This window comes from Pelophylax lessonae (assembly GCF_965119305.1).
Source record: "Pelophylax lessonae genome assembly, chromosome: 1".
Lineage (NCBI taxonomy): Eukaryota > Metazoa > Chordata > Amphibia > Anura > Ranidae > Pelophylax > Pelophylax lessonae.
Window position 1 is genome coordinate 748,024,607 of NC_138768.1, and position 16,402 is coordinate 748,041,008.

The following is a 16,402-nucleotide window of genomic DNA, read 5'->3' on the forward strand; positions in this document are numbered from 1 at the left end:
TGGCGCATGGAATATACTTTGTATATTTTTTTTTTTTTTACACATGTGGTGCCATTGCTGATAGCATGGAATGGGAAAGGGTTTTCTTTGTTAAGTAACATCCTTTTATAATCAGCTGTCTGCTGGACACCTGTTCAATGAATAATTAGACTCACCTGTAGTTGAATTTTTTTTAATTAGGATTTTGTTGTCTAAAACTTATCTTTGCTCTTAACACTTTCATTGGGGTGTATTCATTTTTGCAACATGGTCTTGAAAGTTAGGAAAAATACTTTTTTTGTTTGTGCAAATTAACAAATCTTGGTTGTAATCAATGGGCCGCATTTGTGGGAGTATTTTGTAGTACAGTGTCCCATAGAAAATGTTGATTCTGAAGGGAAAGTAAAGGTTTTCTGACAAATCTGTTGGGGTGTACTCATTTATGCTGAGCAATATATATAAACATTTATATACATATATATACAGTTATATATACATATATATATATATATATATATATATATAGACCAATGGAAATTCCTCCCGTAACCGGCTACCAGCAGAGAACTACAGCAGGGTGAGTAAAAGACCAGCCCCCCTGCAGAAGGAGCAGCAGTGACCAGTCTGTGTTCCAGAAAGCTGTACACAGAAGTTCATTCATGCTGGATTATTGCAAATAACTGGAAGAAATACAGGAAGGAGACCAAGATTTATGAAAGAATACATAGCTCTTGTATTTAGAAAAAAACTATTTTTAATCTTAAGTTCATTGTATTAATGTTCACTGTACCATAAATGCTACAAAAAAAAATTGTACCATAAAATAGGAGCAAATTCACAACTTGAGTTAATAATGTTAAAAAGTAAAAATGTTTTAGGAATTTTTTTAAATGAAATTTCTTTTACATTGAGTTCATTATAGGCCCTGGTTACTCCTGTGTGTTTTTCAGCTTGTAAAACGCTAAACTCTGAAGTCTCAAAACGCCCAACAAGCAAAAATCCCATTAATTTCAATGGCCCCTGTTCACATATGAGCGTTTTATCGCCTGAAGCTCAAAAAAAGTACATGAGCTTCTTTTATGGCAGATCACAAGCGTTTTTGTTAGATGCCATTGCCTGCCTCCAAACACCTGCAAAAAACGCCAGAAAACGCCCACAAAATTGCCTGAAAAAATGCCTGAAAATAATACGCTCAGGTGTGAATGGAGCTTAAATGAGAAGTATTTGTGCCATATCCCTGTTTCAATCAGCTTATGATTTGCTTTGAAGAACCAGCCATTTATTGACCCCTACCCTCTATTTTAAAAAGATCTGCTTTAGTTGGCCAAGTATTGACTGACAGCTAAAAGCATTTACCTTTTTAGACTAATAGTTTTCCACATTAGTGACCTACACTTATTACTGAATTAGAGATTTGCAATTAATCATTGCAGTGCTGTGTGATGTCTACCTTTATGAGACACACATTATTCAGTCTTTTATCTCTTATACCCATCTCTATTATCATTTTTACTAGAGCAGGAAACTTTCTTAAGAGGTTGGAAATGAACAGAAGCAGCGTTTGAATTTTTATGTTTTCAGTATTAGGATTTCAGTAACAGCAGAATTTCAGTATATTACAATGATTTACATTCCACTCACTCATCCAACAAATAATTGTTTTTTTTTTTTTGTCGGAATGCAAAACCTTTTTACAGACTATGAAAACAATGCTAGTTTACCCTAAAACACATACAATTTCTCTCTTTTGCTTTGTTTCAAAATATTGTAAGGCAGTCAGGTTGGTGTACTGGCCCATGAATATATTGCAGGAGTGTAATTTCAAGCTTGGAAGAGAAAATCATTGGAAGCACTATGCTCTATGGTCAGGATATAATAGGGGTGAGAGGAAACACCCTTGGCATGTCCCATTTAGGATTTAGATGGGATCTGAAAGAAGGCCATTCATGCGAATCTGGGCTGTGGGACAGTCATAAAGGGCCGTAATCTGCAGCAGGTGGTCCAGGGATACCAAGTTGCTGAAGTGTGACCTGTAAAAAACACAAATCCAATCAATCAAATGCTTTCCCTGTGTCTATGGATAACAATCATTATGTGGAGGTAATGACTAGAAGCATAATACATTAGTGATAGGGTTTTAATGGTGATTTGCAATTGGGGACAAAGCCCACCTTTATATGCTTTTTCAATCATTAATTGACAAAAATCTTGATAGGAAGAGATTATTGTGGATGTTTATATTATCACTGTTGCAACACAATTTGCATTTGACATTTCTTTCTGTTTTGTTCATTTGGAAATGTTATGTGTAAATTCAGTGTCTCCACACTGTTCATGTGCCACTCACTACTAAGCTTTAAACAACTCCCATAAATGTGATTTTATGAATCACTGGTCTCTGTTGAATAACACATGCACCAATTATTTTCTAACCATGTATCATGGGCATTAGCTAATGCTTGTACAGATAATGCTCTTGTATTGGTGTCAATTTGCCAAATAAATATTAAAGTAAACCTGTCATAAACCTGTATAATTCACATGTACACAAAATGCAAAAGCATAAGTTAACTTTAATGAAAACCAAATTTTACTGCAGATTCAAAGATATAGGAATCTGCATTTTTCCTGTAGAGGTCAAGCTTGGCCCGTGTACCTTTCTGGTTTCAAGCCTGCTATTGTTTACCATAGTTATAGGCAACTTTACTGTCAGCTATGGAGACTCAGAATGTGAGATGCAGGCCATGCGCAACCAGGACAGTACATTATAGGAGAAGTGTATTTAAAGTGAACAGGTTAAACTATAGACTTCAAATATTTATACATTCTAAATAATCAGCGAAAACAAGTCCTCACTGACATATGCAGCTGCAAGCAATGTGAAGTAATTAATCCAAATTCCAGAATGTCAGAAGCCCTGAAGTTGGTTCTAGTTGGTTTCTCAACAGCTCACCCTACTCTCTTTCCCAGTAGTACCAACCTTGTAATGTAAACACAGTGCACCCGACTTGTTCATATATTAGAGCGCTGGAGGTATATGAAGACATTTCTAAAGCTGCCGAGAAACTGATTAGAACCCAGCTTCAGAACTACTTTTGGGACATTTGAAGATTATGATTCACGGTGCCTGTAGCTACAGAGGTCAGTTAGGGCGTATGTTAAATCACATTTGATGCTTGGTAAAGTATGAAAATAACTAAGTGTCCTTGGCTTGGCTGCAAGTTTACACCAACTGCCTGCAAATGCATATTTTCAACATATGCTTAATTTGAATTGACCACATTTGTGACAGGTTTACTCTAGCTGTAGAATTTCTGCTCTAGTTCAGAACTGTTATTTTTATTTGTGGATAGTTTTCAAATTTATTTATAATTTTCATTTCTTGATAATGAAAGACATAGCAAGATACTGTAAACCCTAATATTATTTGTATTTATTCTATATTCATTAAAATTTGCAGAAAATCACATGAAGGCAGTTAAGAGGCTAGCTTCAAATGCGTTCAATGTTTGCTTTTCATTTTAGGAGTACACAATAGATGTGTTCTTTCGTCAAAACTGGGAAGATGAGAGATTGAGGTTCACGGGTCCAATGCGCATTCTCCGATTAAACAATCTGATGGCTAATAAAATTTGGACTCCAGACACTTTCTTTCATAATGGGAAGAAATCTATAGCCCACAATATGACGATGCCTAATAAGCTTTTAAGAATTCAAGATGATGGAACGCTGCTTTATACAATGAGGTATTTCATTTTTTGTTCTCAAAAGTCCTGGGTGTTCACTGGTAGCATGTATTTGTAAGATGTTTTGCTTTTGAGTGACTTAAAGTGTAGCTGAGGGTTTTGGACAGAGTGAAGAGGGATTAGAATCCCAGTCAGGCTTTTATTGCTGTCTGTGCCCCCATTAGGGAGATTCATTCGTTTTACACTGAACAAAATTATAAAGGCAATACTTTTGTTTTTGCCCTCATTTTTTATGAGCTGAACTCAAACATCTAAGACTTTAAAAAGGCCTGTTTCTCTCAAATATTGTTCACAAATCTGGCTAAATCTGTGTTAGTGAGCATTTCTCCTTTGTCGAGATAATCCATCCGCCTCACAGGTGTGGCATATCAGGATGCTGATTAGACAACATGATTATTGCACACTTTTGCCTTGGGCTGTCCACAATAAAGGCCACTCTAAAATGTGCACATTTACTGTATTGGGGGGGGGGGGGGGGTCCGAAAACCAGTCAGTATCTCCTTCGCATAGAGTTAATCAGGATGTTGATTGTGGCCTGTGGAAAGTTGGTCCACTCCTCTTCAATGGGTGTGCGAAGTTGCTGGATATTGGCAGGGCCTGGAACAAGCTGTCCTATACGCTGATCCAGAGCATCCCAAACATGCTCAGATGGTAAGTATGCTGGCCATGTAAGAACTGGGATGTTTTCAGCTTCCAGGAATTGTGTACAGATCCCTGCAATATGGGGCCACGCATTATCATGCTGCAACATGAGGTGATGGTTGTGGTTGAATGGCACAACAATGGGCCTCAGGATCTCGTCACGTTATCTCTGTGCATTCAAAATGCCATCAATAAAATGCACCTGTGCTCGTTGTCCATAACATACACCTGCCCATACCATAACCCCACCACCATCGTGGGCCACTTGATCCACAACAATGATATCAGCAAACCGCTCACCCACACGATGCCATACATGCTGTCTGCCATCTGCCCTGTACAGTGACAACCGGGATTCATCCGTGAAGAGAACACCTCTCCAAAGTGCCAGATGTCATTGAATGTGAGCATTTGCACACTCAAGTCGGTTACGGTGACGAACTGAAGACAGGTCGAGACCCCGATGAGGACAACGTGCATGCAGATGAACTTTCCTGAAATGGTTTCTGACAGTTTGTGCAGAAATTCTTTGTTTATGCAAACCGATTGTTGCAGCAGCTGTCCAGGTGACTGGTCTCAGGTAATCTTGGAGGTGAATATGCTGGATGTGGAGGTCCTGGGCTGGTGTGGTTACATGTGGTTTGCGGTTGTGAGGCCGGTTGGATGTACTGCCAAATTCTCGCAAATGCCTTTGCAGGAAGGCTTAAGGTAGAGAAATGAACATTAAATTAATGGGGGGGACATTCCTGCAGTCAGCATGCCAATTGCACACTCCCTCAAAACCTGCGACATCTGTGGCATTGTGCTGTGTGATAAAACTGCACATTTTAGAGTGGCCTTTTATTGTGGCCAGCCTAAAGCACACCTGTGCAATATTCATGCTGTCTAATCAGCATCTTGATATGTCACACCTGTGAGGTGGATGGATTATCTCTGCAAAGGAGAAGTGCTCACTAACACAGATTTAGACAGAAATTTGTGAACAATATTTGAGAGAAATAGGCCTTTTGTGTACATAGAAAAAGTCTTAGATCTTTGAGTTCAGCTCATGAAAAATGGGGGCAAAAACAAAAGTGTTGCGTTTATAATTTTGTTTAGTGTATTTGCCCTGTTTTTCTTAATAATTGCAAGCAAAATTACCAGAAAATCCCACATTTCGTTGTTCCCAGAAAAGTAATAGAGGGTAAATCTTCCAATAGGGACAGCAGTTCTAGTGATTTTTTTTTTTTTTGGGGGGGGCAAGGGATTCCCCTAGTTTGCAGGGATTTCCTAAACAGGGACTTCCTGTTTTGGCTATGGACCAGAAGGTGAAGGTAAATCTCCTCAATGGGACACAGATGGCAAACAAAAGACAGCTGCAGCTGCTCCCGTGTAAATTATCATCAGCAGAACAGTTTTAATAAGAAATTCTGATGTATAGGGATGAGCTTGCCTATATTCTAAACCCATATTCAGCAGCACCTGGCAGGACGCTGTCAGTACCAGCACAATCAGCTGGGGTCAGGGCATTCCTCAACCTGTAGCTGCCTGTTCACAAAGAGGTGAAGATGCTTGAGTCATCATCATGTTAGGTCAATGATGCCAGGAGCATTCCTGTCCCTTTGTGTACATGCAGCAGCAGCAGGGCAGAGAATGCTCCAGCCCTAGCTGATTGGCTGGCACTAAAAGCTTCCTTCCAGGCTCAGCTCAAGCCCTGGTTCTTACTTATTTTTTTACCAATGTTATTTTTTTACATTGTAATTACTTTGTATCATTATTAAAATGTCAGGGGGGGGGGTGATCTTCACATTATGTCTGTTAAAGCAACCTTGCAGGGAGAAAAATAAAAAAAACATAGATTTTGCATCAAAATAAACTGGACAAATTATAGACCAAAAAGTGTACCATTACTTACATAAAATTTGATATTCTTAAACTAGCACTGACTGTTTTCAGTTTTGTAGAAGTTCTGTTAAGCTGCTTCTGAGCTCCTGTTATTACATCAGGTTCTGGCTCTCACAGCTCATCTAGTTCAGCATATGTAGCAAAAAATGAAGGCAGAGGCACACTCTGAATCACATTGTAGGCTTTATTCATTGTGGCTGGTTTCCAAACACAGTCCCCACCTTAGGCCACACCCCTTTGATGCATTCTATCTTAATTGAGTGCATCTTTATGAATAAGCTCAATCAGGATAAAATGCATCAAAGGGGTGTGGCCTAAGGTGGGGACTGTGTTTGGAAACCAGCCACATTGAATAAAGTCTACAGTTTAATTCAGAGTGGGGCTCTGTCTTTACTTTTTTTTTTCCGTTTTGCTACATTTTTTTTTGCCTATATATTAAAAAATATTATTTAGGGGCTTTCCTTGCCAACTTATTAAAAGAAAGATCACATGGGTTTCCCATGAAGAGATTTTTCAGCAATCCACAAAAAATACCCATTTTTTTCGCTTGCTCTTGCAGTGCCACTGTTCTGGCCCAAAGACTAAGGTTTCTGGTGCACTTCTGCACCTTTAGCTGCTACTTTGCAGCTACATGGACTGCCTGGGGAGAAATAAACATTAAACTAAAGTTAGCTTCCTCACACCTGCACAATCAGTATGCTGGTTGCCAGAAAAACATGGACCAATCTCTGCGGAAACTTAAACTCCAGTTTCCTCTATGACATAATCACCCTAGATCTCCTTAACCTGTCTAGGTGAGAACCCTGACACAAAACCTTTTTTTTACAGGGTACCGTACTGTCACTATATATACAGTGCCTTGCGAAAGTTTTCGGCCCCCTTGAACTTTGCGACCTTTTGCCACATTTCAGGCTTCAAACATAAAGATATAAAACTGTAATTTTTTGTGAAGAATCAACAAGTGGGACACAATCATGAAGTGGAACAAAACGTATTGGATATTTCAAACTTTGTTAACAAATAAAAAACTGAAAAATTGGGCGTGCAAAATTATTCAGCCCCTTTACTTTCAGTGCAGCAAACTCTCTCCAGAAGTTCAGTGAGGATCTCTGAATGATCCAATGTTGACCTAAATGACTAATGATGATAAATAGAATCCACCTGTGTGTAATCAAGTCTCCGTATAAATGCACCTGCACTGTGATAGTCTCAGAGGTCCGTTTAACCGGTTGCCGACCGCCGCACGACTATATACTGCGGCGGTCAGCCCCGGCCAGGCAGAGTGACGTATCGGTACGTCACTCGCCTGTCACTGACTTGCGAGCCTATAGCGGGCGGGCGCGCGCCCGCCGAGGCGCGCGCCCGCCGCGGCTCGTTCACAGGCAAGTCAGTGCGTGTGACCGGCGGACTCGATGTCCGCCGGCCACACTACGATCGCTCCTGTGAAGGGAGAAAGACAGAGCAGCTTGTGTAAACAAGCTGCCTGTCAGTTCTCCCTGTGTAAAAGTGAAGATCTGACCGTTCTACTATGTAGAACGGTTGATCTTTGCTTTTACACCAATAGCCATGTCCCTACACAGTAGAAAGCACGCCCCTAGGACACACTTAACCCCTCCCTGTCCAATAAAGTTAACCCCTTCCCTGCCAGTGTCATTTTTGCAGTAACAGTGCATATGTATAGCACTGATTACTGCAGTAATGTCACTGGTAACCCCAAAAGTGTCAAAAATGTCAGTCAAGGGTCCGATCTGTCCGCCGCAATGTCGCAGTACCGAAAAAAAATCGCAGATCGCCGCCATTATGCGTTAAAAAAAAAAACACCAAAAATGACAAAAATCTTTCTCTTTGTTAGTAAACGCGATAACTTTTGCGCAAACCAATCAAAATACGCTTTTTGCGATTTTTTTTACCAAACATAGGTAGCATAAAACAAATTGGCCGAAAAATGTTAAAAAATTTTGATTTTTACTTTTTTTTTGGGGAATTTCATATAAAAAAATGTGAAAAATATTGTTATTTTTGCAAAATTTACGCTCTTTTTTTGTTTATAGCGCGTGATCAAAAAATCGCACAGGTGATCAAATACCACCAAAAGAAAGCTCTGTTTGTGGGAAAAAAAGGACGTCAAATTCGTTTAGGTACAGCGTCGCACGACCGCGCAATTGTCCGTTAAAGTCACGCAGTAAAAAATCGCAAAAAAACCCCTGGTCCTTTAGCAGCCAAATCCTCCGGGGCTTAAGTGGTTAAAGTGCAGAAAGCATCATGAATAACAAGGAACACACCAGGCAGGTCTGAGATACTGTTGTGGAGAAGTTTAAAGCTGGATTTGGATACAAAAAGATTTCCCAAGCTTTAAACATCCCAAGGAGCACTGTGCAAGCGATAATATTGAAATGGAAGGAGTATCAGAGAACTGCAAATCTACGAAGACCTGGCCGTCCCTCTAAACTTTCAGCTCATACAAGGAGAAGACTGATCAGAGATGCAGCCAAGAGGCCCATGATCACTCTGGATGAACTGCAGAGATCTACAGCTGAGGTGGGAGACTCTGTCCATAGGACAACAATCAGTCATATACTGCACAAATCTGGCCTTTATGGAAGAGTGGCAAGAAGAAAGCCATTTCTTAAAGATATCCATAAAAAGTGTCGTTTAAAGTTTGCCACAAGCCACCTGGGAGACACACCAAACATGTGGAAGAAGGTGCTCTGGTCAGATGAAACCAAAATCGATAATTTTGGCAACAATGCAAAACGTTATGTTTGGCGTAAAAGCAACACAGCTCATCACCCTGAACACACCATCCCCACTGTCAAACATGGTGGTAGCAGCATCATGGTTTGGGCCTGCTTTTCTTCAGCAGGGACAGGGAAGATGGTTAAAATTGATGAGAAGATGGATGGAGCCAAATACAGGACCATTTTGGAAGAAAACCTGATGGAGTCTGCAAAAGACCTGAGACTGGGACAGAGATTTGTCTTCCAACAAGACAATGATCCAAAACATAAAGCAAAATCTACAATGGAATGGTTCACAAATAAACATATCCAGGTGTTAGAATGGCCAAGTCAAAGTCCAGACCTAAATCCAATCGAGAATCTGTGGAAAGAACTGAAAACTGCTGTTCACAAACGCTCTCCATCCAACCTCACTGAGCTTGAGCTGTTTTGCAAGGAGAAATAGGCAAAAATGTCAGTCTCTCGATGTGCAAAACTGATAGAGACATACCCCAAGCGACTTACAGCTGTAATCGCAGCAAAAGGTGGCGCTACAAAGTATTAACTTAAGGGGGCTGAATCATTTTGCACGCCCAATTTTTCAGTTTTTTATTTGTTAAAAAAGTTTGAAATATCCAATAAATTTAGTTCCACTTCATGATTGTGTCCCACTTGTTGATTCTTCACAAAAAAATTACAGTTTTATATCTTTATGTTTGAAGCCTGAAATGAGGCAAAAGGTTGCGAAGTTCAAGGGGGCCGAATACTTTCGCAAGGCACTGTGTATGTGTATATATATATATATATATATATATATATAAAGTATCTCACAAAAGTGAGTACACCTCTCACATTTTTTTAAGTATTTTATTATATCTTTTCATGTGACACCACTGAAAAATCACACTTTGTTACAATGTAAAGTATGTATGTATAGCAGTATAAATTTGCTGTCCCCTCAACACACAGCCAATAATGTCTAAACCGCTGGCAATAAAGGTGAGTACACCCCTAAGTGGAAATGTCCAAATTGGGCCCAAAGTGTCAATATTTTGTGTGGCCACCATTATTTTACAGCACTCCCCTAACCCTCTTTGGCATGCAGTTCACCAGAGTTACACAGGTTGCCACTGGAGTTCTCTTCCACTCCTCCATGAAGGCATCACAGAGTTGGTGGATTTTAGAGACCTTGAACTCCTCCACTTTCCGTTTGAGGATGCCCCATAGATGCTCAATAGAGTTTAGGTCTGGAGACATGCTTGGCTAGTCCATAACCTTAACCACAGCTTCTTTAGCAAGGCAGTGTTCGTCTTGGAGGTGTGTTTGGGGTCGTTATCATGTTGGAGTACTGCCCAGAGGCCCAGTCTTCGAAGGGAGGGGATCATGCTCTGCTTCAGTATGTCACAATACATGTTGGCATTCATGGTTCCCTCAGTGAACTGTAGCTCCCCAGTGCTGGCAACACTCATGCAGCCCCAGACCATGACACTCCCACCACCATGTTTGACTGTAGGCAAGACACACTTTGTGCTCCTCACCAGGTTGCTGCCACACACCCTTGACACCATATGAGCCAAATATGTTTATCTTGGTCTCATCAGACCACAGGACATGATTCCAGTAATCCATGTCCTTAGTCAGCTTGTCTTCAGCAAACTGTTTGCGGGCTTTCATGTGAATCATCTTTAGAAGAGGCTTCCTTCTGTGACGACAGCCATGCAGACCAATATGATACAGTGTGCGGCGTATGGTCTGAACACTGACAGACTGACCCCTCACCCCTTCAACCTCTGCAGCAATGCTGGCAGCACTCATATGTCTATTTCCCAAAGAAAACCTCTGGATAAGACACTGAGCAAATGCACTCAACTTCTTTCATTGACTGAGTGGAACCTGTCCTGTTAAACCGCTGTATGGTCTTGGCCACCATGCTGCAGCTCAGTTTCAGGGTCTTAGCAAACTTCTTGTAGCCTAGGCTATCTTTGCGTAGAGCAACAATTCTTTTTTTTTAGATCCTCAGAGAGTTCTTTGCCATGAGGTGCCATGTTGAACTTCCAGTGACCAGTATGAGAAAATGAGAGCGATAACACCAAATTTAACACACCTGCTCCCTATTCACACCTGAGACCTTGTAATACTAACAAGTCATATCGGGGATGGAAAATGGCTAATTGGGCCCAATTTGGACATTGTAACTTAGGGGTGTGTTTACTTTTGTTGCCAGAGGTTTAGACTGTAATGGCCGTGTGTTGAGTTGTTTTGTGGGGACAGCAAATTTACACTGTTATACAAGCTTTACACTCACTACTTTACATTGTAGCAAAGTGTGATTTCTTTAGTGTTGTCACATGAAAAGATATAATAAAATGTTTACAAAATGCGAGGAGTGTACTCACTTTTGTGAGATACTTTATATATGTATATGTATATCTATCTATCTATCTATCTATCTATCTATCTATCTATCTATCTATCTATCTATCTATCTATCTATCTATCTATCTATCTATCTATCTATCTATCTATCTATCTATCTATCTATCTATCTATCTATCTATCTATTTATTTATCTATCTATCTATCTATCTATCTATCTATCTATCTATCTATCTATCTATCTATCTATCTATCTATCTATCTATCTATCTATCTATCTATCTATCTATCTATCTATCTATCTATCTATCTATCTATCTATCTATATAGAGCATTAAAGTCCTGAAGAAGGTCCTTAACTCATCAGCAGGACCGGTATCTGTTCCTTTGTGCAAGAAGGGACAAAATGAGCACTGCCAGACCCCTTCAAAATGACCTCCAGCAGGCCACCGGTGTAAATGTCTCTGACCAAACAATCAGAAACAGACTTCATGAGGGTGGCCTGAGGGCCCAATGTTCTCTAGTGGACTCTGTACTCTCTGCCCGGCACCATGTTGCTCGATTGGCATTTGTCATTGAACACCAGAATTGGCAGGTGCACCACTGGTGCCTTGTGCTTTTCACAGAAGAGAGCAGTTCCACCCTGAGCACGTAACAGATGTGAAAGGGTCTGAAGAAGCAGCGGAGAACGTTATGCTGCCTGTAACATTGTTCAGCATGACCGGTTTGTTGGTGGGTCAGTGATGATGTGGGGAAGCATATCTATGGAGGCACACACAGACCTCTACAGGCTAGACAGTGACACCCTGACTGCCATTAGGTATTGGGATGAAATCTTTGGACCCCTTGTCAGACCCTTTGCTGGTGCAGTGGGCCCTGGTTTCCTCCCTTGCACGACAATGCTTGGCCTCATGAGGCGAGAGTATGCAGCCAGTAAATGGAGGATGAAGGAATTGATACCAGTAAATGTCCCCTACGCTTGCCAGACCTAAATCAAATAGAACACCTCTGGGGCATTATGTTTTGGTCCATCTGACACCACCAGGTTACACCTCAGTCTGTTCAGTATATCAGTGATGCCCTGGTCTAGATCTGGGAGGAAATACCCCAGGACACCATCTGTCGTCTCAAAAGGAGCATGCCCCAACATTGTCAGGCATGCATACAAGCCTGTGGGGGCCATATAAACTACTGAGTACCATTTGCTGCAATGAAAATTCAGCATAATGGACTAGCCTGCTGAATCATTTTTTTGCTTTGATTTTTGAGGTGTCTTTGAATTCAGCCCTCTGTAGTTTGATCGTTTCCATTTCTATTAAACAATGTGGCATCCTTTCGTTTCTAACACATTACCCAGTCCATATCAGTATAGATATTCAGCATGATATTTTTTCCTATTGAGATCTGATGTGTTTTCAAAGTGTTATTTTTCATTTTTTTGAGCAGTATATATATATATATAAAGAGAGAGAGGGAGAGAGAGAAATATATACTGTATATATATATATATAATGGGGGAAGTTGGTCTATGTTGAGGGGGTTCGGCTGTGCTGCGGGTTTACCTGTGCTGGGGGGAAGGGTCTGTGTTGGGAGAGTTGGTCTGTGCTGGGTGGATAAAACAACTCCCCCCCAACTTAGACCTAAGGGGGCACAGTCAATAAAGCATATTTTGTGGGTAAAAGGACTCTGGCATTTGTGTGCTAAATTTAGGAGAAGTAGGCTCAGCTTTTATCCAACTATGGCCCTTTAAGCTCCTCTCACTGTTAGCACAAATTGGCTACACCCACAAATTGCTGTGGCAAGCATAGCATGTCACTTTCTTCATTCTGACAATATTTTCGGGGGGTAGAGTAAAAAAAAAAAAAAATTGGCCCCAGGTGCCATATGTGCCACTGGGCCAGCCACAGTAAACTAATGGCTTATTTTTCTCTGCTAGTCAAAGCAGGTTGTTTGAAAAGGCATGTGTCAATGCTAAAGCCAACCAAAAAAAATAATGGCTTTTTTTTCAAACTAAAATAAATTGAATTGGGGTGCTGCTGCTTCGTCGGAGATCTGATAAAGGGCTCGTCCCGAAACATGTAATCTCCTCATTTCCACTCCCCCCCCCTTGTGGCGTTCAATTTCAATCCCACCACCATCCCCTTCAACTCCTGGATATGTCCGTTGGCGTGCGGCACACATAGCACTGTGGAGCTGCCTTCACATCTCTTCCGGGAGCTTGGCATGGATTCCTGTGAGCCGATTGTCGCTTGTCGATGACATCATCTGCCGACGCCGCTCGAGACAGCTGAGGAGAGGAGACGCCGGGTCACTGCGGCCCTGCGGCCGGCTCATTCTACAGGGTGATTGCCTTTTCCACCACTCTCAGGCTACGGATCCCCTTCTCCGTCACTCCCCGTGTGTGGTCGCTCCCTGGGCTGTCTCCACAACTTTGTGAGACCAATGAGATGTTCACACCTGTCTCCCTGACTTCCATTACAGGTACCGCCAATCATTTGGACATATCCTTTTGACAAGTATTTTATGCCAAGTTTTGTATTACATTAAATGAGATTTTTTACCATTGAGACATTTCATCTGTGACTTCTGTGCCAACTTGTACTTGTTGTGGGGAGCGCTTATATTCCCATCCATTTATTGTGTTTTTGTACTTTTCTCAGCTGGATCTGAGCATGGGACAGCTGCACCCCTGACATAGACTAACTGGCATTTTTACATATGGTCGTCCATCCCATTCAACTTGACACCACAGGCGTTTGGGTTTTCTGATTATTCTGTTTATAGCGCCAGGATTTTTTTGTGTGTTTTATGAGATATTGTAGTCATTTCTTAATATTCCTAGAATATAAGATGGCCTCTACCTTGAGCTCTTCTAACTACAAATGAAGATTTAGAGGAGTCATTGGTATCCAGGTTGACTGGTTTCAGCAAGAAAACATGGAAGAAGCTGGGTATCGTCATAGAGGGAGGAAGCAAAGATGGAAGCAAACAGGGTTGGTTTGTTTTTATGGATCTGAAAGGTTCAAGCTTGGTGCTGGATTCTGAGAATTGACTTCGAGAGAAATATTGTAGGTGTATAGCCAAAACAGATTACCAACTATAAAGGTGGGAGTAGTCAAATGTTGGCTATCAACAGAGGCTTTCTGGGAAGCAGAGTGATGCTCAAAGTTGTTATGCACTGATTTCAAATGCCAGAAAAATTGTCCAGGGGCTTGTTGACCTCTTGAAAATTATCGCTCTGAGAAGAAAAGAAGCAGAACCTGAGGTGGAGGCCATAAACACAGAAGAAGGTTGAAAACCCAGAGCATGAGTACATCCAAGCATAGGCAGGCGAAGCTTGGCCTTCCTACAAGGGTGGCACTGCACAGGGAAGGCGGGGGTCAGAGAGAACTCAGTTCCCTTCAAAGCCTCTGTAGATGTCATCAGGGGAGCAGTGGTCCTGACTGAACACATCACCATCTATGATATGGACAGTGCTGATATATAGCACTGCCCCCCCCCCCCCCCGGTTGGTGTGCATTTTGCATAGTGGATAGGTAAGGACAGAGCTCCGCTGGTTGGGGACAGACTGCTTAGCCTAGGGACAGGTTCCAGTGGAGGAGGAACAGAGTGGGGATAGATGCCATCCTGCTTCAGTCGTCTTCCTCTCTCGAGGCCCGCTTGCCAATCTGCCCTCCAGCTCTGTCTGATGCTGTCTAGAATCTGCAGTATGCACCATTTTGCCTTACCGAGTTCGCTTAAAAGTGTTCCGGTCTTACACGGCCATGCCTATCGATTTGCTGTACTGCCCAATACTATCATGTTAAAAATACTTTACCCCTCCAACCATTCTCCATGTGAGTACTCTTCCCCTGTGGCAGTGTGCCTGGCCTACTCACACAATTGTTATAGGCAAACTCTACCCATGGGAGGAAGAGGCCCATTCATTGTTTCTGTCAGAGGATTAACAGTGGAGGGAGCATTCTATGGACTGATAAGTGTGCCCAATTTTCCTGTTAGATGGTGGGGGGGGGGGGGGGGGTGATAGCCATAAGAGAATTTGCAAGAAAAGACACAAGAATGCAATTTACTGTTGGAAGTACATTGTGACAAAACAGCTCCTGTCCAAATCTCAGAAAGTTTTAACTTTTTCCAAAATTCTTGAAACCTAGCCAAGGCTGCTTCGACGAGAGGCTGATGGTCTGCAAGGGATTGGGAATAAAGCAGAATATTATCCAACAAAAGGGTGTGGCTCCAGTGGTGCCCATCTCTGTTGATGTGGGTACTTTGATACTTTTTGTATAATTGCCCACTTTATGGGCTATGTGATTTTATGATTAGCCCCTTCAATACTGGACACTTTTATCCCCTTCCTGCCAAGGCCAATGTTCAGCTTTCAGTGGTGTCACACTTTGAATGGCAATTGCCCACACTGCATGCAACACTGTACCCAAATTAAATTTTTATTATTTTTTTCACACAGAGCTTTACAAAAACCACAGCTTTTTTTTTTGCTAAATAAACAAAAGAATGAGTTTTTCTTTGTTTCTATTATAACATTTTGCAAATAAATAATCTTCCCTCATAAACTTACGCCAAATATGAAAATGTGAAAATAACCCAAATACAGGTATATTATTTTGTCTGTAGGAAAGTTATAGAGTCCACAAACTATAGTATACAGTGGATGTAAAAAGTCTACACATCCCTGTTAAAATGTCAGGTTTCTGTGAGAAAAAAAAAATGAGACAAAGATAAATCATTTCAGAAGCACTTCAAATCTATCAGATTGCAAGGGCATCTCCTGTGCACAGCCCTCTTCAGATCACACCTCAGATTTTCAATTGGATTTGGGTCTGGGCTCTGGCTTGGCCATTCTAAAACTTCTTCTGTTAAAGTCATTCCTTTGTTGATTTGGATTTATGCTTTGGGTCGTTGTCAGGCTGAAAGATGAATTCCGCTTCATGTTCAGCTGTCAAGCAGAAGCCTGAAGGTTTTGTGCCAATATTGACTAGAATTTGGAACTGCTCATAATTACCTTTACCTTGAATAAGGACCCTGTTTCAGCTGAATAAAAAC

At 41.3% G+C, this 16,402-nt stretch overlaps 1 protein-coding gene across 1 annotated transcript in view; it reads left to right on the forward strand.

Moving 5' to 3' along the window:
• Positions 1-16,402, forward strand: part of GABRA2 (gamma-aminobutyric acid type A receptor subunit alpha2) — a 275,998-nt gene that overhangs the window by 126,489 nt on the left and 133,107 nt on the right. The window contains exon 5 of the mRNA XM_082243452.1: positions 3,505-3,725. Within this exon, the coding sequence (XP_082099578.1) occupies positions 3,505-3,725 (221 nt within the window). The remainder of the gene's footprint in view (positions 1-3,504; positions 3,726-16,402) is intronic.